We start from the raw sequence: 25853 nt of genomic DNA, 5'->3' as shown, positions 1-25853 counted from the left end.
TGGCTTAAATGAAAACGGTTTGATTAATCAGACTAGAGCAGGCTCGCCCGGCCCTGCGATGACTCACTCCTCTGGCTGTTAGATCAGTGAATGGGCAGACACCAGGGATATGGCAACACACACGCACAAACACAGAGTGCTGGCCACATGCGGTATGTGGTAGCAGTCTCGCTCTCTCTTCCAAACGTGTGAACAAGATGGGCACACTCAATGAATGTCCCTCCATCAGTGTACTATTGTTGTATCATTGAACAGCAAGGTTGCGAGCAGGACCCTAAAACAATGCCAAGCAGAACTCTATCAATGGAGACCAGTTTTTTTTTTTCTCAGTGAACTTCAGCTTTTATTATTTATTTTATATATATATATATATATATATATATATTACACACAGTTGAAGTCAGAAGTTTACATACAACTTAGCATACAAGTTTACATACAACTTAGCCAAATAGCCCTATTACTAGCCTGTTCAACCTCTCTTTCGTGTCGTCTGAGGTTCCCAAAGATTGGAAAGAAGCTGTGGTCATCCCCCTCTTCAATGGGGGGGGGGGCACTCTTGACCCAGACTGCTACAGACTACATACAGTGCCTTGCGAAAGTATTCGGCCCCCTTGAACTTTGCGACCTTTTGCCACATTTCAGGCTTCAAACATAAAGATATAAAACTGTATTTTTTTGTGAAGAATCAACAACAAGTGGGACACAATCATGAAGTGGAACGACATTTATTGGATATTTCAAACTTTTTTAACAAATCAAAAACTGAAAAATTGGGCGTGCAAAGTTATTCAGCCCCCTTAAGTTAATACTTTGTAGCGCCACCTTTTGCTGCGATTACAGCTGTAAGTTGCTTGGGGTATGCCTCTATCAGTTTTGCACATCGAGAGACTGAATTTTTTTCCCATTCCTCCTTGCAAAACAGCTCGAGCTCAGTGAGGTTGGATGGAGAGCATTTGTGAACAGCAGTTTTCAGTTCTTTCCACAGATTCTCAATTGGATTCAGGTCTGGACTTTGACTTGGCCATTCTAACACCTGGATATGTTTATTTTTGAACCATTCCATTGTAGATTTTGCTTTATGTTTTGGATCATTGTCTTGTTGGAAGACAAATCTCCGTCCCAGTCTCAGGTCTTTTGCAGACTCCATCAGGTTTTCTTCCAGAATGGTCCTGTATTTGGCTCCATCCATCTTCCCATCAATTTTAACCATATTCCCTGTCCCTGCTGAAGAAAAGCAGGCCCAAACCATGATGCTGCCACCACCATGTTTGACAGTGGGGACGGTGTGTTCAGCTGTGTTGCTTTTACGCCAAACATAACGTTTTGCATTGTTGCCAAAAAGTTCAATTTTGGTTTCATCTGACCAGAGCACCTTCTTCCACATGTTTGGTGTGTCTGCCAGGTGGCTTGTGGCAAACTTTAAACAACACTTTTTATGGATATCTTTAAGAAATGGCTTTCTTCTTGCCACTCTTCCATAAAGGCCAGATTTGTGCAATATACGACTGATTGTTGTCCTATGGACAGAGTCTCCCACCTCAGCTGTAGATCTCTGCAGTTCATCCAGAGTGATCATGAGCCTCTTGGCTGCATCTCTGATCAGTCTTCTCCTTGTATGAGCTGAAAGTTTAGAGGGACGGCCAGGTCTTGGTAGATTTGCAGTGGTCTGATACTCCTTCCATTTCAATATTATCGCTTGCACAGTGCTCCTTGGGATGTTTAAAGCTTGGGAAATCTTTTTGTATCCAAATCCGGCTTTAAACTTCTTCACAACAGTGTCTCGGACCTGCCTGGTGTGTTCCTTGTTCTTCATGATGCTCTCTGCGCTTTTAACAGACCTCTGAGACTATCACAGTGCAGGTGCATTTATACGGAGACTTGATTACACACAGGTGGATTGTATTTATCATCATTAGTCATTTAGGTCAACATTGGATCATTCAGAGATCCTCACTGAACTTCTGGAGAGAGTTTGTTGCACTGAAAGTAAAGGGGCTGAATAATTTTGCACGCCCAATTTTTCAGTTTTTGATTTGTTAAAAACGTTTGAAATATCCAATAAATGTCGTTCCACTTCATGATTGTGTCCCACTTGTTGTTAATTCTTCACAAAAAAAATACAGTTTTATATCTTTATGTTTGAAGCCTGAAATGTGGCAAAAGGTCGCAAAGTTCAAGGGGGCCGAATACTTTCGCAAGGCACTGTATATCTATCCTACCCTGTCTTTCTAAGGTCTTCGAAAGCCAATTCAACAAACAGATTACCGATCATTTCGAATCACACCGCACCTTCTTCGCTATGCAATCTGGTTTCAGAGCTGGTCATGGGTGCACCTCAGCCACGCTCAAGGTCCTAAACGACATCTTAACCGCCATCGATAAGGAACAGTACTCTGCAGCTGTATTTATCGACCTGGCCAAGGCTTTCGACTCTGTCAATCACCACATCCTCTTCGGCAGACTAGATAGCCTTGGTTTCTCAAATGATTTCCTCGCCTGGTTCACCAACTACTTCTCTGATAGAGTTCAGTGTGTCAAATCGGAGGGCCTGTTGTCCGGGCCTCTGGCAGTCTCTATGGGGGTGCCCCAGGGTTAAATTCTTGGGCCGACTCTCTGTATACATCAATGATGTCGCTCTTGCTGCTGGTGAGGTTCTGATCCACCTCTACGCAGACGACACTATACTGTATACTTCTGTCCCTTTGGACACTGTGTTAACAACCCTCCAGACAAGCTTCAATGCCATACAAATCTCCTTCCGTGTTCTCCAACTGCTCTTAAATACAAGTAAAACTAAATACATGCTCTTCAACCGATCGCAACCTGCACCTGCCCGCCTGTCCAACATCACTACTCTGGACGGCTCTGACTTAGAATACGTGGACAACTACAAATTCCTAGGTGTCTGGTTAGACTGTAAACTTTCCTTCCAGACTCACATCAAACATCTCCAATCCAAAATGTAATCTAGAATTGGCTTCCTATTTCGCAGCAAAGCTTCCTTCACTCATGCTGCCAACTGACCATCCTACCAATCCTCGACTTCGGCGATGTCATTTACAAAATAGCCTCCAATACCATACTCAATACATTGGATGCAGTCTATCACAGTGCCATCCGTTTTGTGACTAAAGCCCCATATACAACCCACGACTGCGACCTGTACGCTCTCGTTGGCTGGTCCTCGCTTCATACTCGTCGCCAAACCCACTGGCTCCAGGTCATCTACAAGACCCTGCTAGGTAAAGTCCCCCCTTATCTCAGCTCGCTGGTCACCATAAAAGCACCCACCTGTAGCACGCGCTCCAGCAGGTATATCTCTCTGGTCACGCCCAAAACCAATTCTTTCTTTGGCCGCCTCTCCTTCCAGTTCTCTGCTGCCAATGACTGGAACGAACTACAAAAATCTCTGAAACTGGAAACACTTATCTCCCTCACTAGCTTTAAGCACCAGCTGTCAGAGCAGCTCACAGATTACTGCACCTGTATATAGCCCATCTTTAAATTAGTCCAAACTACCTCATCCCCTACTGTATTTATTTATTTATTTATTTTGCTCCTTTGCACCCCATTATTTCTACCTCCTACTTTTCACATTTGTCCACTGCAAATCTACCATTCCAGTGTTTTACTTGCTATATTGTATTTACTTTGCCACCATGGCCTTGTTTTGTCTTTACCTCCCTTATCTCACCTCATTTGCTCAGATTGTATATAGACTTATTTTTCTACTGTATTATTGACTGTATGTTTGTTTTACTCCATGTGTAACTGTGTTGTTCTATGTGTCGAACTGCTTTGCTTTATCTTGGCCAGGTCTCAATTGTAAATGACAACTTGTTCTCAACTTGCCTACCTGGTTAACTTCTCTAGTGTAGGGGGCAGCATTCAGATCATTTAGGCTAAAAACATCCTGAGATTTGAATATAAACATCGTTTGGCACATTTCTATGAACTTTATGGTTACAATTTGGATTTCTTTGTCTGCCTGTTTGACTGCGTTTTAAGCCTGTGGATTACTGAAGAAAACGCGTGATCAAAACTGAGGTTTTTGGATATAAGAGACTTTATCGAACAAAAGGAACATTTATTGAGTAAATTAATGTCTTCTTAGTGCAACCATATGAAGATCATTAAAGGTAAGGGATTAATTGTATCTCTATTCCTGAGTTTTGTAACGCTTCTGCTTGGCTGGTTACTGTTTGTAATAATTTTGTCAACTGGGCTATGTTCTCAAATAATCGTAAGGTATGCTTTCGCCGTAAAGCATTTTTGAAATCTGACACCGTGGTTGGATTCCCAAGAAGTTAATCTTTAAACCTAGGTAAAATATGTTTTGTTTTCTGAATTTTTGTAATGAATATTTCTGTATTTGAATTTGGCGTTCTGCAATCTCACTGGATGTTGGCCAGATGGGACGCTTGTGTCCCACATACCCTAGAGAGGTTAAATAAAGGTGAAATAAAAATAAATAAATACATTTAACCTCAGTTTTCACAATTCCTAACATTTAATCCAAGTAAACATTTCCTGTCTTAGGTCAGTTAGGATCACCACTTTATTTTAAGAATGTGAAATGTCAGAATAATAGTAGAGAGAATAATTTATTTCAGCTTTTATTTCATCACATTCCCAGTGGGTCAGAAGTTTACATACACTCAATTAGTATTTGGTAGCAATGCCATTAAATAGTTTAACTTGGGTCAAACATTTTGGGTAGCCTTCCACAATCTTCCCACAATAAGTTGGGTGAATTTTGGCCCATTCCTCCTGACAGAGCTGGTGTAACTGAATCAGGTTTGTAGGCCTCCTTGCTCGCGCACGCTTTTTCAGTTCTGCCCACAAATTTTCTATGGGATTGAGGTCAGGGCTTTGTGATGGCCACTCCAATACCTTGACTTTGTTGTCCTTAAGCCATTTTGCCACAACTTTGGAAATATGCTTGGGGTCATTGTCCATTTGGAAGACCCATTTGCGACTAATCTTTAAGTTCCTGACTGATGTCTTGAGATGTTGCTTCAATATATCCACAATTGTCCATCCTCATGATGCCATCTATTTTGTGAAGTGCATCAGTCCCTTCTGCAGCAAAGCAACCCCACAACATGATGCTGCCACCCCCGTGCTTCACGGTTGGGATGATGTTCTTTGGCTTGCAAGCCTCCCCCTTTTTCCTCCAAACATAACGATGGTCATTATGGCCAAACAGTTCCATTTTTGTTTCATCAGACCAGAGGACGTTTCTCCAAAAAGTACCATATTTGTCCCCATGTGCAGTTGCAAACCATAGTCTGGCTTTTTTATGGCGGTTTTGGAGCAGTGGCTTTTTCCTTGCTGAGCGGCATTTTAGATTATGTTGATATAGGACTTGTTTTTACTGTGGATATAGATACTTCTGTACTGGTTTCCTTCAGCATCTTCACAAGGTCCTTTGCTGTTGTTCTGGGATTGATTTGCACTTTTCGCACCAAAGTACGTTCATCTCTAGGAGAAAGAACACGTCTCCTTCCTGAGCGGTATGTTGGCTGCGTGGTCCCATGGTGTTTATACTTGCATACTATTGTTTGTACAGATGTGCATGGTACCTTCAGGCATTTGGAAATTGCTCCCAAGGATGAAGCAGACTTGTGGAGGTCTACATTTATTTTCTGAGGTCTTGGCTGATTTCTTTTAATTATTCCATGATTTCAAGCAAGGAGGCGCTGAGTTTGGGAGGTAGGCCTTGAAATACATCCACAGGTACACCTCCAATTCACCTCCAATTCAAATGATGTCAATTATCCTATCAGAAGCTTGTAAAGCCATAATGTAATTTTTCTGTTATTTTCCAAGCTGTTTAAAGGCACAGTCAACTTAGTGTATGTAAACCTCTGACCCACTGGAATTGTGATACAGTGAAATAATCTGTCTGTAAACAATTGTTGAAAAATTACTTGTCATGCACAAAGTAGATGTCCTAACCGACTTGCCAAAACTATAGTTAACAAGAATTTTGTGGAGTGGTTTATAAACTAGTTTTAATGACTCCAACCTAAGTGTATGTTAACTTCCGACTTCAACTGTATTTAAAAAATATTTTTTTGCCCTTGGCAGGCTATGGTAATAATCTCAGGCTATGGTAATAATCTCAGGCTATGGTTATAATCTAATAATCTCTCAGCCCGGGGCCTCTACAGGGGTACACTGAAATTAGTTTGTCTCCACAGTCCTTAACCTCTCTGGGATATGTGAGACGCGTCACACCTGGCCAAAAGCCAGTGAAAATGCAGAGCGCGAAATTGAAAATAAATTACTATAACAAAAAACTTTCATGTAATCACACATTTAAGATACCAAATAAAAGCTACACTTGTTGTGAATCCATGTCAGATTTCAAAAAAGGTTTTCGGCGAAAGCAAACGATGCTATTATGTGAGGATAGCACCTCCGTAAACAAAGAGAGAAAAGCATATTTCAACCCTGCAGGCGCGACACAACACAGAAATAAAAATATAATTCATGCCTTACCTTTGACAAGCTTATTTTGTTGGCACTCCAATATGTCCTATAAACATCACAAATGTTCATTTTGTTTGATTAATTCTGTTGATATATATCCAAAATGTCCATTTATTTGGCACATTTGATCGTTGCCTGTATTAATGGCACCTGTTTGAACTTATCAGTATAAAAGACACCTGTCCACAACCTCAAACAGTCACACTCCAAACTCCACTATGGCCAAGACCAAAGAGCTGTCAAAGGACACCAGAAACAAAATTGTAGACCTGCACCAGGCTGGGAAGACTGAATCTGCAATAGGTAAGCAGCTTGGTTTGAAGAAATCAACTGTGGGAGCAATTATTAGGAAATGGAAGACCACGCAAGATCTCACCCCGTGGGGTCAAAATGATCACAAGAACGGTGAGCAAAAATCCTAGAACCACACGGGGGGACCTAGTGAATGACCTGCAGAGAGCTGGGACCAAAGTAACAAAGCCTACCATCAGTAGCACACTACGCCACCAGGGACTCAAATCCTGCAGTGCCAGACGTGTCCCCCTGCTTAAGCCAGTACATGTTTAGGACCGTCTGAAGTTTGCTAGAGAGCATTTGGATGATCCAGAAAAAGATTGGGAGAATGGCATATGGTCAGATGAAACCAAAATATAACTTTTTGGTAAAAACTCAACTCGTCGTGTTTGGAGGACAAAGAATGCTGAGTTGCATTTAAAGGCACAGTCAACTTAGTCTACTGTCTCCATTTCACTTTGGCCATTATTGTGGGCCTGCCCTCCCCTCAACAGCCTCCAATAGGCTATTTCATTTTACAAATAATATTTTATATTATTCATTTCAAACAACTGCATTAGCATGAGAAGATCTTACCAGTCCAAAACGATGTCCTCTCCGTTCAAAAAATATTCCTCCATTTGGGAATTGCTAAATTAATCATCCTCGATCAATTTAACATCCCATCCGAAAGACGGCACCCTACACAGGGCAGTGTCCCCAATCACTGCCCTGGGGCATTGGGATATTTTTTAGACCAGAGGAAAGAGTGCCTCCTACTGGCCCGCCAACACCACTTCCAGCAGCTTCTGGTCTCCCATCCAGGGACTGACCAGGACCAACCCTGCTTAGCTTCAGAAGCAAGCCAGCAGTGGTATGCAGGGTGGTATGCTGAATTTGAGCTCCGGTGCATCCTGTTTCCATTGATCATGCTTGATGTTTCTACAACTTTATTGGAGTCCACCTGTGGTAAATTTGAATTTATTTGGAAATGCACACACCTGTCTGTATAAGGTCCCACAGTTGACAGTGCATGTCAGAACAAAAGCCAAGCCATGAGGTCAAATAAATTGTCCGTAGAGCTCCGAGACAGGATTGTGTCGAGGCACAGTTCTGGGGACCAAAACATTTCTGCAGCGTTGAAGGTACCCCAGAACACAGTGGTCTCCATCATTCTTAAATGGAAGAATTTTGGAGCCACCAAGACTTCCTAGAGTTGGCTGCCTGGCCAAACTGAGGAATTGGGGGAGAAGGGCCTTGGTCAAGGAGGTGACCAAGAACCCGATGGTCACTAACAGAGCTTTGGAGTTCGTCTGTGGAGATGGGAGAACCTTCCAGAAGGACAACCATCTCTGCAGCACTATACCAATCAGGCCTTTTTGGTAGAGTCGCCAGACGGAAGCCACTCCTCAGTAAAAGGCACATGACAGCCCGCTTGGAGTTTGCCAAAAGTCACCTAAAGAACTCTGACGCTGAGAAGCAACATTCTCTGGGCTGATGAAACCAATATTGTACTCTTTGACCTGAATGCCAAGTGTCACGTCTGGAGGAAACCAGGTACCGCTCATCTGGCCAATACAATCCTTACGCTGAAGCATGGTGGTGTCAGTGTCATGCTGTGGGGATGTTTTTCAGTGGGTAGGGACTGGGAGACGAGTCAGGATCGAGGGAAAGATAAACGGAGCAAAGTACAGAGAGATCCTTGATGAAAACCTGCTCCAGCGCTTAGCCCCGGTCTGTGGTCCTAAGGTTCACCTTCCAACAGGACAACGACCCTAAGCTCACAGCCAAGACGGCGCAGGAGTGGCTTTGGGACAAGCCTCTGAATGTCCTTGAGTGGCCCAGCCAGAGCCCAGATTTGAAACAGATCAAACATCTCTGGAGAGACCTGAAAATAGCTGTTCAGCAACTCTCCCCATTCGACCTGACAGAGCTTGAGGATTTGCAGAGAAGAATGGGAGAAACTCCCAAAATACAGGTGTGCCAAGTTTGTAGTGTCAAGTAGACTTGAACGTGTAATCGCTGCCAAAGGTGCTTCAAAAAGTCTTGAATAGACCGTCTGAATACTTAGTAAATGGGATATTTCAATATTTTGTGTTTTATTCATTTGCTAAAATTTCTCAAACCAGTTTTTGCTTTGTTATTATGGGGTATTGTGTGTAGATTAAGGCTTTAACGTAAATGTTTTCCCCAATTCACAAATGGTTTCTTTCTCTGTTTTTGTATAGTCTGTTAGATTAAATATTTAGTCTATTTTATTTGGAATGACAGTTCATCTATCGCCTGAACGGAGGTAACGTTTGCTTAGTTGGCTCTGTGTACTTAACGTTATCAAGCCCAGCAGACACATGTTTTGTTCATAACCAAATGTATTATATTCAGCTTGGATTCATAAACCTGTTGAACAGCAAGTAGTAAATACTTTTTTAAACTATTGGAAGTTAGTTGCTAAACTAACAGACACAAAATATGAAATGGGTGATATTATGCCAGCATGCTGCGATGAGCTGATCTGGGTATGTTATTTAGCAATGACGAGGAGTGGAATGTTGGCTAAAGAGACTGGTACTCAGACTAGCGATGAGCAGGTGAACTGACTTTTGATGTTCTGTGTATGAAAGTGTGTTCAAGCTTCACAGTTCCGTTCTGGTTATGGTAGCTTTAGAAATCCTTTATTTTGCTTTTCCTTATCAGACCCCTAGTGACTAAAAACGATGGGAGTAATTTAGTAAATTACTTTTTGTCCTGTTAATTCAGAGGCCTAATAAAAAAAATCTGAATTCAAAAACCTGTGTTCTATTTCCCCCTTGTAGACAATAGCGCACAAAGATTAGGGAGTGTTACAGCATCAGTCAATGTTGTTGCCACCAGTATGAGTAAAGTATTCATGACACAAATGTTCACATCACAACTGAAGGACCGAAGTCAAGAATTGCTTCAAATTGAGCTGGTTGCAGGAGACTGTCCATGTTTAAGGGAACACCACATGTTTTTTTTCTGGGTCAAAAGGGGGCTTAGGTGGTGGGTGTGGCAATGAATGCGATCGGCCGACAGTGCGGCTATATTTTAGAGGCCCCCATCTTGGCTCTGTAGAGAACATTTTAAGCCAATTTCCTGCAATTCAGCAAATTTCTCCATGGAGCTGATCCATTTTTTTTTTTAGTTTTAAAGCAAATTTTCTGCTAATTTTGCCATGTAGATGTGAGAATGTTGCAGTTTTTAAGGTAGTTTCCTGGAATTCTATGCAGTTTGCCATGGATAATGCTGTGTTATTTTGCTCAAACATAATAACAAAATGAATACTGCTGAATTTATTGTTTTGGTAATTTTCAATTCTCCCGGAGTGTCTCACTTTTATTTTGGTGATTGTAAGTTCTCAAAGATTATATTATTCAAAAAAATATACAAGTCCATTAAATGTGTGTGTGTGTGTGTGTATGTATATAACGTAGGGGTTTGAAATGCTTAGGGGGCCCGCCCATGGGTTAAAATTGCAGAGAAATCCCTGCACCATATTACTTACTTGCTCCTGCAAAATTGCCGTTGTTGCTGCAGTCCTTAACAGCTCATGTGAATTCCTGAGGTAGCGCTTACAGGTGCCGAAGAACCTGGTTGCAATGGTTATTGCGAGATGAGGCCAGTTGGACTCTCCCCTCTCCTCTCCCAAATATTTAGGAAGTGGCCCTGTCTTGTTTCTCTATTCCTATTAATAAAACAAGATTTATTTTAAATGTCTTGTCATGGTTCCTGTGTCACATTTCATGCTACATTGCAGGAAATTGCTGTTTCAGTTGTTTAGAAAGCAAACAGTGCTTCAGCTTCATTAGCGGGACAAAGCCCATGCCGTGCCTTACACCAGGGTTTTCCAAACTCTGTCCTGGGGCCCCATGTTTTTTTTTCTTCCCCCTAGCACTACACAGCTGATTCAAATAATAATAATTCAATCACATCCCTGAAACCAACCGCCTTGATTCAGTCTTATGTATCAAACCTGGAAATTGTGGGGGGTTTTTTTGTTGGAAAAAAAGTAGACTCAGTGCTAGAAAATAGTATATTATACACTGCAGTTGAGGAACAATGGGAAAGTAATTTTCCTTTGAAAGTTGATATATTTTGAACCCCACTTTTGAGAAAATGGCCCTTGAATGTTTTGGTACACCAACTGGAGAGCTCTTCTTTGTCTATACCCATTGCTCATCTTTCTCAGCCTCTTAAGCCTTAAACCCACCCATCTCTTTAAGGATTCACATGTGAGGCCATGTGGTAAGCACACACTATATACTGTGCCTTGCGAAAGTATTCGGCCCCCTTGAACTTTGCGACCTTTTGCCACATTTCAGGCTTCAAACATAAAGATATAAAACTGTATTTTTTTGTGAAGAATCAACAACAAGTGGGACACAATCATGAAGTGGAACGACATTTATTGGATATTTCAAACTATTTTAACAAATCAAAAACTGAAAAATTGGGCGTGCACACCGAGCCCGGGTGTGTCCCATTTTGCTGACGACTCTCCCAGCTCCGCCAAACCGACATCCTATTAAGGAAAACATAATTCGGCAGACAGTGGGAGGGTTGTCACAGTTTAGGTAAGATGGCAATAAAGCAGTGAATTATGAGATTTAACAGTGTGCATGCCTTTTTGTTTTTTGCTAATAACTCCACCGTTCACATTGAATGGATCAAAACAAAGGAGATGATTGTGGACTACAGGAAAAAGAGGACAAAGCACGCTCCCATTCTCATCAACTGGGTTCTAGTGGAGAAGGCTGAGAGCTTCAAGTTCCTTGGTGTCCACATCACCAACAAACTATCATGGTCTAAACACAAAAAGACAGTTGTGAAGAGGGCACGACAAAGCCTATTCCCCTCAGGAGACTGAAAATATTTGGCATGGGTCCTCAGAACCTCAAAAGATTATACAGCTGCACCATCGAGAGCATCACTGCCTGGTATGGCAACTGCTCGGCCTCCGACTGCAAGGCACTACAGAGGGTAGTGTGTATGGCCAATTACATCACTGGGGCCAAGCTTTTTGCCATCCAGGACCTCTACCAGGCGGTGTCAGAGGAAGGCTCTAAAAACTGTTCGACTCCAGCCACCTTAGTCATAGACTGTTCTCTCTGCTACCACACGGCAAGTGGTACCGGAGCTGCTCTTTAATTATTTGTTACTTACTTATCCATTTTTTACTTAACCAACAATGCAGTTGTAAGAAAAATAAGTGTTAAGGGCTTGTAAATAAGCGTTTCACTGTGAGGTCTACTACACCTGTTGTATTTGGTTCATGTGACAAATACAATTTGAGTTGGATTGATTGGCTGCTTTTACCTATCCCTTTTGGATCTACACAAATGTCTAGAGTTAGGAACCACTAGGGATTGTTTCAGGATTGGCATAATCTGATGTACTGTGGCTATTTTAATCAAGGCATATTGGCTACAAATTTAAAGCGGTTGTCAAAAATTAGCTCAGATTATGACGAATGCTAAACATTTTACCTCACTCCCTCTGCCAGTCTCCTCTTTGGGTCTTGCTGGCAGGACCATCATCCTAACAGGGCCTGGCTTCACACCCTAGGAATACCAAGGGGCACCTACATCATCACATCCATATCACTCATTTATATTATTCATATTAGCCTTCAATAAACATTCACACAGAGCCTTACCATTGTTCTTTGCTTGTGCCACCTCTGCTCACTCTCAGTGCAACTATGGACAGAGGGAACCACACCAATCCCAAGTTGACAGTAGTGTTCTGTCTGGTAGAGCAGTGCAACTGTGAGGTTGCACATAGTAGTCCCAGCAACACAGGAGCAACAGCAGTGGGCCAGGATGACAGGGAGTGAGTCCTTTAACACAGTCTGTGAAAATAATTCAAGAATAAAACAACAATTATTAACAGTGCTGTTCAAATGTAGGTCAACAAACCAAGAATATTAGAAAGACTGGCAATTCAAAGAAAAAAATATATTGACCAAAAATATAAATGCAACGTGCAACAATTTCAAGATTTTACTGAGTTACAGTTCATATAATGAAATCAGTCAATTAAAATACATTCATTAGGCCCTAATCTACGGATTTCTCATGACTGGGCAGGGGCGCAGCCAATCAGAATGAGTTTTTCCCCACAAAAGGGCTTTATTACAGACAAAAATACTCCTTAGTTTCATCAGCTGTACGGGTGGCTTGTCTCCGATGATTCCCCAGGTGAAGTAGCCGGATGTAGAGGTCCTAGCGCAGTTACACATGGTCTGCGTTATTTAGTCCGGTTGGAATTCTGTAAAACGACGTTGGAGGCGGCTTATGGTAGAGAAATGAACATTCAATTCTCTGGCAACAGCTCTGGTGAACATTTCTGCAGCCAGCATGCCAATTGCACTCTCTCTCAAAGTTGAGACATCTGTGCCATTGTGTTTGTGACAAAACTACGCATTTTAGAGTGGCCTATTGTCCCCAGCACAAGGTGCACTTGTGTAATGATCATGCTGTTTAATCAGCTTCTTTATATGCGACACCTGTCAGGTGGATGGATTATAATGGCAAAGGAGAAATGTTCACTAATAGGGATGGAAACATATTTGTGCACAACATTTGAGAGAAATAAGCTATTTGTGCATATGGAACATTTCTGGGATTTTTTTTTCAGCTCACAAAACATGGGGCCAACACTTTACATTTTGCGTTTTTATTTTTGTTCTGTATAGTTTCAGGGGAGCATAACCTAAATTCACACTTTTAATGAATTATTTACAATATGACTGAAGTGTACTATGCTGGCAACACTATCTAGCTAATCAATTTCCAAGTATCCTCACCATGCCATTATTTTTAGACACTTTTATGAATCCCCAGGAACTTGTTTATAACAACCAGAGCAGTAAAGCTTGTGCTTGCTATATTCATTCATCCTACTCTCAAACTGTGTTGCTTCTCGGATTTCCTCATTGATCTGTAACAAGTTGCCCTCACGCTAATCTCTTGTCACAGGAGCCTGGACGGAAACTGAGAAATACAAATAAAACAACTTATCATTTTAGAAAATATGACAATGTCAAAATCAAGGGGAACTGACCCAATAACAAATGGGAAGTCTTAAACAAGAATATGATGTAAAGTATAGCTAGCGAGATACATTGCAAATATTAGTCAAGCAGAGATGGAGCTTGCAGCTAGCTAGTTGTGAATACTCACTCTAGTAGTTGTTGATGTAACTCAATATGTACAGCTTAAATCTATTTTTTTAAGCAACAGCTGATCCTCTCACAATACGATGAACATCGTTCAGGTCTTGAAGGTAATGGGTGTAGAAAGACATTTCGTGTTTACTGTGTTTTGACAGCTCTCAGTACAGAAGATTGCGTTTGGTGCTTCACTGGATGTTGTTGGGCTGGCAGAGCTTAACCTCTTATAGCTTCCCCCCTAATTTTTTCAATTTCCGCCTGAAGACATACCCAAGTCTAACTGCCTGTAGCTCAGGCCCAGGACCAAGGATATGCATATTCTGAAAAACATAAGAGGGCAACAGTACTTGTGCAAAGGTTCAGAAGGATAACTTTCAAAATGAGTGTGCTACATGACATTTATCATGAAGTCACCCAGGTGTCCCACACAAGTAGCCCAAATGTACCCAAGTGGCCAAATTGGTGAAGTTATACATTTTGAATGGAATAACTATATACAAAATACCAAAATGGTATTCTAACACCACCCCCCCCCCCCCCCCCCCCCCCCCCAAAAAAAAATGGAGAAAAAAACATTAAAAAAATATATATACATTTACAAAATAACACTTTCAATTTTTTGGAAGACCCTCAGTCCTTTACACAATATTGTGCTGCTGATGCCAGGTGCCATAGCAGTCTATTTCTGCTGTAAAGCAGAGGGTCACCAAGCATGTGGTGCAGGTGATTGGGGACTTTATTTTTCAAAGAACACAGAGACACCTCCATGCTGTGCCCTTTTGGTCCTGAGGCACATCCATGCCTACAGAAATAAATTTGGCAGATGAACACCACTTGTGGCAGGAGCTGGATGAACCAGCTTCAGTGGGGGATGGACACCTTGGCACTGGGGGCTCCCATTCGGAGTCAGTGTCACTGTGAAAGAAAATGTTTAGTTAGAATAGTTTCACATATGAGCCCTGTATCAACAGGTATAATAACCAGATATACAGTGGGGCAAAAAAGTATTTAGTCAGCCACCAATTGTGCAAGTTCTCCCACTTAAAAAGATGAGAGAGGCCTGTAATTTTCATCATAGGTACACTTCAACTATGACAGACAAAATGAGAAGAAAAAAATCCAGAAATTCACATTGTAGGATTTTTTATGAATTTATTTGCAAATTATGGTGGAAAATAAGTATTTGGTCAATAACAAAAGTGTATCTCAATACTTTGTTATATACCCTTTGTTGGCAATGACAGAGGTCAATTGTTTTCTGTAAGTCTTCACAAGGTTTTCACACACTGTTGCTGGTATTTTGGCCCATTCCTCCATGCAGATCTCCTCTAGAGCAGGGATGTTTTGGGGCTGTTTCTGGGCAACAAAAATTGTGTGTACATCTGTTTATCTAGACTTAGATGTAGCTTTCCCTGACTTAGTCGCCATACTGACTGATATATAAACAGCTGAAGATGCGCTTTACCAAAACAATGCTCTGTGTAACATGCGTGGCTCCTTCCGGTATGAATCTTCAATGACGAATGACCCTCTTTACGCCGGAGTTTACTACATGAGTTGGTCTTCCAACACATAAACATTAAATATTGCCGTTTACTTCCGCTCATTGGCTATCTACCCAGCTAGATTTCAAGACGATCAATGGTCATTGGGTTAAAATACAGTCAATCAAGGAAACAGCGGTCATATCGTTGGTGCAAAATGATGGCATTACTTGTTGTCTTCAAATCGGTTTCTTTCAGTCAATATGTCCCGCGAAATGACCCATCAGGTTTGGTTGTGTTACAAACAACCAGTTGATTGCAATGAAACCAAACATGACTGGAAAAGTCACGTTTAGTGTGTGTATTTACATCGAATGTGTCGTCGAAAATGGAATGAGACAGAATTCACTACACAAGCGGTTCACAAAATGTTTCGTGTTAGGCTATAAAAATGGATTTTATCAAACAAAAGACCATTCATTGTGTAACAATGAGCATTGGAATTGCAAACAGAGGAAGATCGTCAAAGGTAAATTATTTATTTTATTGCAATTTGTGTTGTTACGCCTGTGCTGGTTGAAATAGTTTTTTTATGGGGCTTTGTTCTCAGATAATCGCATCGTATTCTTTCGCAGTAAATCCTTGGGCGTGCATAAGCGGAATACAGGAACTTCAAAATTACAAAAACAAGGAATTGTGCAGTATGACTAACAAAAACGATAATATATCAATGTGTATCAAATCTTACTGTTGTTCATATACACCGAGTATACAAAACATTCAGGACACCTGCTCTTTCCATGACAGACTGACCAGGTGAATCCAGATGAAAACTATCATTCCTTATTGATGTTAATTGTTAAATCCACTTCTATCAGTGTAAATGAAGGGGAAGGAGACAGGTTAAAGAAGGATTTTTAAGCCTCGAGTCAACTGAGACATGGATTTTGTATGTGTGCCATTGACGGTGAATGGGCAAGACACAAGTTTTAAGTGCTTTTGAATGGGTTATGGTTTGTGGCAAGAACAGCAACGCTGATGGGTTTTTCACGCTCAACAGTTTCCTATGTGTATCAAGAATGGTCCACCACCCAAAGGACATCCAGCCAACTTTACACAACTTTGGGAAGCATTTGCGTCAACATGGGCCAGCATCCCAGTGGGGTCCCAAATGATTGACACCCTTAATAAAGATGAACAAAAACGACTGTATATAACATTAATTATTCAAATACTGACCTGTATTGTATGCTCAAAGAAATGTTCACAAATGACTCCATGTTGGTGGATTGTTGATGTTATGGGGCGATTTTGCTTCCACTGGTCCTGAGGCCTTTCTTAAGGTCAAATGTATATTGTATGCTTCAATGCGCTTTGACAGAAAGTCTACAAGTGTCTGGAACGCTTGGAGGGATGCGACACCATTCTTCCACGAGAAATTCCATATTTTGGGGTTTTGTTGATGGTGGTGGAAAACGCTGTCTCGGCGCCTCTTCAGTATCTCCCATAAGTGTTTCATTGAGTTGAGATCTGGTGACTGGCTGGCGCGCACACACACTTTGAACCCCCTATGCTCCTTTGAGATCCATCTTTCAAAGTCAAGGAGATTTGTTCTTCTAGGCATGGCAATCAAAATAATGGTCAACTGGGCATTTTTATACATTGCTTAATTAACTCAGGAACCACACCTGTGTGGAAGCATTTTCTTTCAGTATACTTTGTATCCCTCATTAATTCAAGTGTTTTCTTTATTTTGGCAGTTACCCGTAGCTCAGTACTTGAATAATCTATTTTATTCAGTCCTTTTTGCTCATCTTTATCAATGGTTTCAATCATTGTGGACCCCACTGTATACAGTGTATAGCATCATATCTACCTAATTATTACCCTGACCCTCTGCCAGGACAGCTGGCTTCAGGATCCAGCCTACGCCCAACAGAAGAATAGCTAGATAAGAAACCAGGTTACCACCACTTTCCTCTGCACATGTTTCTCATTCCATCAAACATCTGTGATTCATAATAAGCCATTTATTTGTGCCCAGGCAATTGCTGACAGTTGACGACATTTTATAACGGAACAATGGGGCGGCAGGGTAGCCTAGTGGTTAGAGTGTTGGACTAGTAACCGGAAGGTTGTGAGTTCAAACCCCCGAGCTGACAAGGTACAAATCTGTCGTTCTGCCCCTGAACAGGCAGTTAACCCACTGTTCCCAGGCCGTCATTGTAAATAAGAATTTGTTCTTAACTGACTTGCCTGGTTAAATAAAGGTAAAAAAAAAAAAAAAAAAAAAAAAAAAAAAAGATATTTTTCACTCGGATGTCTCTCTGCATTCAATGTTCTTTTTGGAATTACTCCTTTACTACATGTATTGCTCTATGCTGGTGCGTTATAATCATATACTCTTATGGCTAATGGTGGCCTTAACCTACCCCAAAAGAAAACATAAAAACTTTAAGGCAATTTTACCTCTCTTATTGAACTTCATCTTGAAATGTTAAGATTAGAGACCAAAACGTTTAATACAGTATTAGAAAAAATCTGTTGCCTTTTTCTGTCAGTTCTTACATACCTTCTCTTTCTGTCCTTCTGATTTCCAGATGCTGCGATTTCCCCTCAAAAAGATTAAACCCCTCATTTATTTTGGGCTTATTGCAATTAACCTTTAGGCCTCTCGTCTGCCTCCATGCATGCACAGTATTAAACACCCATCGTTTCATGTTAACAACTATTTGCCATCTAGCCATCAAGTAGTAAAAAGGAAGTTTCACCCTTAAGGACATCTGTTTTGATATTGTTCGTGAAAGCTGCTCACCTGAGCTGGATCAAAGCCTGAGACGATAAGGCCAGAGAAAGGAGATGATGATTTTCTCTTCTTTCTTCTCTGCTCCCTTTTTCTCTCTTTCTCTGTGTGCAGCTGAACCCATGTTTGGAGGCAGGTCGTTGTGACATTTTATCAGTTGCGGATGGTGACATTTGCACACGTCATGCACAGAGTGGTGGTCCCTGTGTGATATACTTAACGGGTTGCCAATAAGAACGAGGTGACTGTGTGATTGGATCCACATCAAACATGGCATTTCATGGAGAAAGTCATCCTGCTACTGAGAAGGATGTACTCCACTTTGAGTCAGTTAGGCTACAGGAGCAAGCAAGGCAGCAGTATGGGACTTCAACAGATGCTGACAGGATGTCACACAGATAGAAGTTGGAACAGATACCAGGTCTTCAGCTCGTTTAGATGTGAATTACTGGTTTGATAATGATCAGTATTTGTCCATGCAACTGTAATTTCTTCATTACAGCTTAGACTTGAAAATCCAAAAAAGTGCTTTGTTGTTCTGGGGCTGCATATGAAACAATTTTTTTTTAACCACAAAACTTTGAAAGCAGGCATTGCATGCATTAGACTTCACTCTGTACATGGAATGTCCCTGTCTACGAAACAAACAAGTGATGGAAGTTAATTCAGTTAAACTATAATTTGCTTCATAAAGACTAATATGAATTTCAGAATTAAATATAGCATGTCTTGATTTCAAACCCAACAAATAGCTATGAGCAGGTATTGTATTGACATGTAAATAGAAGAAAAGCTCTAGCCAAAACGAGATTAGTCACGGGCAAGAATTAATCTGAGGACTAGTCACTTTAGAATGAATCTGAGGACTGTTATTTATCTAATCAACTAACTATGTTTAACCTCTCTAGGGTATGTGGGACGCTAGCATGTGTGGTACGCTGGCCAACATCAGGTGAGATTTGTAGAGCGCCAAATTCAAATACAGAAATACTCATAACAATTCAGAAAAGATACAACTATTTTACATAGGTTTAAAGATTAACTTCTTGTGAATCCAACCACGGTGTCAGATTTAAAAAGTGCTTTACGGTGAAAGCATACCTTACAATTATTTGAGAACATAAACCAGCAGACAAATCATTACAAACAGTAACCAGCCAAGTAGAAGAGTTACGCAAGTCAGAAATAGAGATAAAATGAATCACTTACCTTCTTATCATATGTTATCATATGTTTGCACTCAGAAGACATTCATTTATTTAACAAATGTTCCTTTTGTTTGATAAAGTCTCTCTTTATATGTGAAAACCATTTTGTTTGCGTGTTTTCTTCAGTAAACCACAGGCTCAAATGCAGTCACAACAGGCAGACAAGAAAATCCAAATTGTATCCGTAAAGTTCATAGAAACATGTCAAACGATGTTTATATTCAATCCTCAGGTTGTTTTTAGCCTAAAAAATCGATAATATTTCAACCGGACAATAAAGTTGTCAATATAAAAGGTAAACAAGAAAGGCACTCTCTCGGTCGCACGCATGAAAGAGCTCTGTGACACGGCAGGGTCCACTCATTCAGACTGCTGTTACTCCCTCATTTTTCAGAATACAAGCCTGAAACAATTTCTAAAAACTGTTGACATCTAGTGGAATGCATAGGAACTGCAATTTGAGTCTTAAGTCAATGGATACTGTAATGGCATTGAATAGAAAACTACAACAAACAAAAAAATCCAACTTCCTGAATGGATATTTCTTAGGTTTTCACCTGCCAAATTAGTTCTATTATACTCAGACATTATTTTAACAGTTTTGGAAACTTTAGAGTGTTTTCTATCCAAATCTACTAAGTAGAAGGCAGTTTAATTTGGGCATGCTTTTCATCCAAAATTCCAAACGCTGCCACCTACCCTAGAGAAGTTCATTGTTACTAGATTAAATTAATCATGAATCATTTAACTCATTAGGATCTGGGGCACCACGCGAGTGGTTCTTTAAAGAGTTACCATCTCCCGAATTAAACTCTAAAAGGTCTTTACCTATCATATCTATAAACAGTCAACTTATTAATCATAACCTTGTATCATATCATCATTCTGAACAGTTGTAACCTTGCATCTGCTAAAACCTGAGCCTTACTTATGATTCAGTACAACACACATTGGTTTAATATTTATTTACTAGCTAATTAATGGTAACACAGGATAAAAAATACACACTTACCACGTTTAAAACAGGTCCCTAGCAGACTGACAACATTATGGCTGCTTGTTACAAAAGTGATGGAGAAAGAGAGAGGTACAGAGACACTTAACGTTGGAACATTTAGAAACTACTCTCTCTTACAGTAGTCACATACTTTGCCCATGAACTGCCGCCTGCTTGGAGTAAGAAATCATGAATCTATTTATGTGAAATGCCTTTGTTCGCCGGATCTCTCCAGTTTCAGCTGGAAAAAAAATATCTTGAAACAAAGTACATTCCTTTGATGAATATTGGAGAGGGAGACCAGAATCTTCTTGATTTACAACAGGACGTGAGTGGTTAATCCCCACCAGTTCTCTTCTCCCCCCTCTGCAGGTGAGAGGTTGTCTGAGTGAAGTTATTTATTGCAAACCTGATCTGACCTATTTGGATTCTCATGGACAGTCATGACACAATGAACCCATAATGAACCCATGAATTGTGTGTATTCACCTTTCTGAATGCTGCTCTAACTGGGTGGTGTAATATACTGAAGTCTGTTTTCGTTCCTCCAAAGATATCCTAATATTACATGCCATCAGATCACAGTGACCTTCCAATAAAACTTAAGATCTTTGACCTTCATTCAGTGGTCTCACTCAAGACTCTTCAAGGTGTAAACCTGTCATAGCCACGTCAGAAACAGTCCTCAGAATAATAGTCTGATTCAGCCACTGGTCTTGTAGGCCTAATCTGAGTAATAAAAAAAAGTATTTTGTAATAAATACAGAAGCTGAATATCTGTACACAATGTTTTACAATGGGAGAACTCTGATGTCTGGTCTTGTCTCATGGGGATTTATGAGTGATTTTAAATACTGGTTTACAGTACAAGATGTGAAAGTGATCAGAATGAGAATATATTGAGCAGATTCCAGAGGATCTATCCCGTAGGGCTAGGAATTGCCAAGGACCTCACGATACGATATTATCACGGTCCTCACAATCTATATTTATTGCGATTCCATGATCCAAACATATTGCTCACCTTATGTCTGCTGCAGAGGGACGAGAGCCATGAGAAAACTTATCAGTCATGGAAATAAAAGTGCTGAAAACAAATTGGGTACCTATTTAAAAATAATATCCCGACATGTAACTGTATAAATTTTGTCCCCATCACTACTACCCATATGCTTTAGTCATATAGTCAGACTCCAGAGTGGAGGTTAGCTGTGCTCTAGCTGAGAGAACACAATGTCCTGCAGAACATGGCTATAACAGGCACAGCAGAGGAAAGGAATCTCATGTTGAAATCACTTAACTACACAGGCGGTTGTAATGCAATTCTGTCCTGGTGCGTGTGTTCTCTGTGTGATCTGGACTACTTTGGTCCTATGTTGTATTGACAGGACACGTATGCTATGAGGAGTTTAATATGCACAGGAATGAAACACTGTCCTTTCAGTTCAATCTGGAACCAGGTATGAGGTCTGAGCATAAATATTTTGTGCTTTTTGTTTCTCTCAGATCCATTGTTTCGCTATAACAACCCTGAAATTGCGATTCCATACTCTTGGTTTTACATTCTCTGGAGTTTGTTCTCAGTTATGTTATTATTTTACCCCCCCTCCCATATTTTATGTTTTTGTTCTGCTGAACTGAACCCATCTGTTTTGGCCCTCTACTTGAATCCCTTCTGCAAACTTCATCCATTAGCTTTGTCTGCCTAAATCGGCCAGTGTTTTGCTAAGTTTATTTCACCAGAACGAACTTGTGATTTGATTTGAGTTATCATTTGACCGACTCTGCGTAGGCTGATAAGCTCTCGGAGAGGCCTTTTTATGGAGTTCTCCCTCGTCAGTTGAAATATCATATTAGTAAAACCCTGAGTGTCTTTGTCTTTTGCTATTCAAAACAAAAACCTCCTCCCATGACACACTGTCCTTCCCCTTCACTGCAACTGGATATTGGGCTGTTCTGAACAATGTACACAGAGAGGGCCCCTATATTCTAACTCCCACCAGGACCTTACATTAACATTGTCTCTCTTCCAGAGTGCATGTCTCTAGTTATGATATACAGTGCATTCGGAAAGTATTCAGACCCGTTGACTTTTTCCACATTTTGTTACATTACAGCCTTATTCTAAAATGTATTAAATCATTTTTCCCCCTCATCAATCTACACACAATACCTCATAATGGCAAAGCAAAAACAGGTTTTTAGAAATGTTTGCAAATGTATTAAAAATGTAAAACTGATATCACATTTACATAAGTATTCAGACCCTTTACCCAGTGCTTTGTTGAAGTACCTTTGGCAGCGGTTACAGCCTTGGGTCTTCCTGGGTATGACGTTACAAGCTTGGCACACCTGTATTTGGGGAGTTTCTACCATTCATCTCTGCAGATCCTCTCAAGCTCTGTCAGGTTGGATGGGAGCTTCGCTTCAGTGCTATTTTCTGATCTCTCCAAGAGATGTTCAATCGGGCTCAAGTCCGGGCTCTGGAATGGCTTCCGTCTGGCTACTCTACCATAAAGGCCTGATTGGTGGAGTGCTGCAGAGATGGTTGTCCTTCTGGAAGGTTCTCCCATCTCCACAGAGGAACTCTGGAGCTCTGTCAGAGTGACCATTGGGTTCTTGGTCCCCTCCCTGACCAAGGCCCTTCTGTCCTGATTGCTCAGTTTGGCCGGGTGGCCAGCTCTAGGCCAGCTCTTCTTTCATCTAAGTGCTACAGACATTTGTTGGTACCTTCCCCAGATCTGTGCCTCGACACAATCCTGTCTCGGAGCTCTACAGACGATTCCTTTGACCTCAAGGCTTGGTTTTGTTCTGACATGCACTGTGAACTGTGGGACCTTATATAGATAAGTGTGTGCTTTTCCAAATGATTTCCAATCGATTGAATTTACTACCCAAGTTGTGGAAACATCTCAAGGATGATCAATGGAAACAGGATGCACCTCAGCTTAATTTTGAGTCTCATATCAAAGGGTCTGAATACTTATGTAAATGAGCTATTTCTGTTTTTTATTATTAATAAATTTGCAAAAATGTCCTAAAACCTGTTTTCGCTTTGTCATTATGGGTTATTGTGTGTATATTGACGAATAATTTTTTAAAATTTAATTCATTTTAGAATAAGGCTACTTTCCGAATTCACTGTAACAAGAAAATACGTAGGATGGAGTTTGTATGATAGGTGCGTTGATTTATCTGACTTAAACCACACTTGTTTCTCTATGTGTTTGGATGTGGGGTTTTCTTTGAGTGTGAAATGGAATCGAAATGCAGGTCTCCGGCTATGCAATGTTCAGAAACAGGATATGTCTGCCTGGGTGTGAGACTGTGTATGTGCATGTCTGTACTCTTTGTGCCTGTCCTGGTTTCTCACCCCTCCTTCTCTTCTGTCTTGCAGGGAAGCAGCATAACAGTGAGTTCTCCCGCCTTATCGCCCAGGTCCGGGGTCGCCTGGAGACTGCGAGGACGATGGAGATAAAGCAGGAAGTGAGGGATGAGGGAGGAGAGGAGGACCAGGGAGTGGGCTCCAGCTCTGCAGGTAATAACCCTTATTAGCATGCCGAGGGAATGAAAGAGGAGGGTTAACACTGTCACCACAGGTGATCTTACAGCCCCCAGCCTTCTCAGCAGAGCTCAGTCAATAAGCTTTAATCTATCTTCTTTATTAGGAGGTGGCTTATTCGAACCTCTATGACCCCAGCCAGCCCTCTTATATTGGCTCTGATCCGTGTTCTGAAATAGTGATGTCTCAATGTGGGCAGTAGTCATACCCCCTTAAAGATGCATGATAAAATGGCGCCGAAGAGGATGGCAGACGTTTTTCATGCCCATAATCAATTGTGCTATTTTGTTTGTTTTTTTACGTTGTTTGGGTCACCCAAGATGGCGTAGCAGTAAGTCGTCCTGTCGTGTCGTGTCCCTTGTATATATCGTTTCTTTTTCGTTTTTTTTACATACTTTTCTAAGCATATCTCTTTAAAAACATTTTGCTAAACCTAAGCTTCCAATACTCTCCTGCAACCCGCCTCACCCAATGTAGCTATTTTCCTAAAGTATTTATATTTACTTCGGAACCGGAACCCCTCAACTGAAGCTAGCCAGCTAACCACCAGCTGTGCTAGCGGTCTTCAGCTAACCGGTCATCAGCTAACCTTTAGCTCGGAAAGCTCTCGCCAGTTCGAACAACGCGACTCTAACCAGAGCATAATGGACCTATTTATTTTTCATCCCCGGATTCATCCCCGGATTCCCACCGCAACCGGAACATTTCTCAGCTGGATCTTCAAAACTAGCTATCTAGCTAAACCGCAACCTCGGATGATTACTCCTGGCTAGCGTTTCCACCCACTTAGCTTGAAGCTAGCCCGGCCAGCGCACCTGTGCTACCACCGTAGCATACTCCTGGGCTACAATACCCGGGCCCACGACCGGTCTATCGATGTCACCGCATGAAGAGCAATAAACAGACTCACCCCATCGCGACGTTCCCCAAAGGCTAACTCTCTAGCCCTCGCTATCTCCCTGCTTGCTAATTCGGCCTGCTAACTGCTAGCTTGTCCAGCTCCGGTCCGCTAACTGCTACCTTGTTTAGCCCGGGCCTACAAACTGTTAGCTTGTTAGCACAGGCCTGCTAACCGTCTGAATCGCCGCGTCCCAAACACTCACTGGATCCATATTTACTTTCTATCTCTTTTTGATTTTTAACTTGTTTATACCTTCCGGAAACCTGCCTCACCCAATGTGATACGGAATCGCTATTATTTTTAATTTTAGTACACACTCAAGAACCCCCAGAAGCTAACCAGCTAACTAGCTACAAGCTATTTAGTCATTGTTAGTTTTTTAACCTGGATAACACTCGCCAGTCCAGCTTCCCTGCCCCATCCACCGCTGCCCCCTGGACACTGATCTCTTGGCTACATAGCTGATGCACGCTGGACTGTCCATTAATCACGGTACTCCATTCTGCTTGTTTGTTTTATCTGTTGGCCCCGTTGCCTAGTCAACGCCATTTTACCTGCTGTTGTTGTGCTAGCTGATTAGCTGTTGTCTCACCTACTGTTTTAGCTAGCTTTCCCAACTCAACACCTGTGATTACTGTATGCCTCGCTGTATGTCTCTCTCAAGTGTCAATATGCCTTGTATACTGTTGTTCAGGTTAGTTATCATTGTTTTAGTTCACAATGGAGCCCCTAGCTCCACTCTTCATACCCCTGATAACTCCTTTGTCCCACCTCCCACACATGCGGTGACCTCACCCATTACAACCAGCATGTCCAGAGATACAACCTCTCTCATCATCACCCAGTGCCTGGGCTTACCTCCGCTGTACCCGCACCCCACCATACCCCTGTCTGCGCATTATGCCCTGAATATATTCTACCATGCCCAGAAA

The 25853-nt window shown here is 41.4% G+C and overlaps 1 protein-coding gene and 1 long non-coding RNA gene across 4 annotated transcripts in view; one reads left to right on the top strand and one right to left on the bottom strand.

The window, feature by feature from the left end:
- Positions 1–25853, top strand: part of LOC110528165 (E3 ubiquitin-protein ligase RAD18) — a 115785-nt gene that overhangs the window by 31469 nt on the left and 58463 nt on the right. For all 3 annotated transcript variants that reach the window (XR_005052626.1, XM_036983708.1, XM_021609992.2), the window contains exon 10: positions 23856–23996. Coding sequence is in view for 2 of the 3 variants with exons in the window: in XM_036983708.1 (XP_036839603.1) it covers positions 23856–23996 (141 nt within the window). In the remaining variant the exon portion in view is untranslated. The remainder of the gene's footprint in view (positions 1–23855; positions 23997–25853) is intronic.
- LOC110528166 lies at positions 11187–18541 on the bottom strand. Its single transcript, XR_002474206.2, has 4 exons — positions 18266–18541; positions 12449–12643; positions 12279–12353; positions 11187–11314 (listed from the first exon to the last, which is right to left on the bottom strand). It is a non-coding gene; the product is annotated as an uncharacterized LOC110528166 (long non-coding RNA).

Source organism: Oncorhynchus mykiss, chromosome 7 (assembly GCF_013265735.2).
Source record: "Oncorhynchus mykiss isolate Arlee chromosome 7, USDA_OmykA_1.1, whole genome shotgun sequence".
In the NCBI taxonomy this organism is placed as follows: Eukaryota; Metazoa; Chordata; class Actinopteri; order Salmoniformes; family Salmonidae; genus Oncorhynchus; species Oncorhynchus mykiss.
Note: the sequence above shows the minus strand (reverse complement) of the source record. Positions and strands in the feature narration are given on the sequence as shown.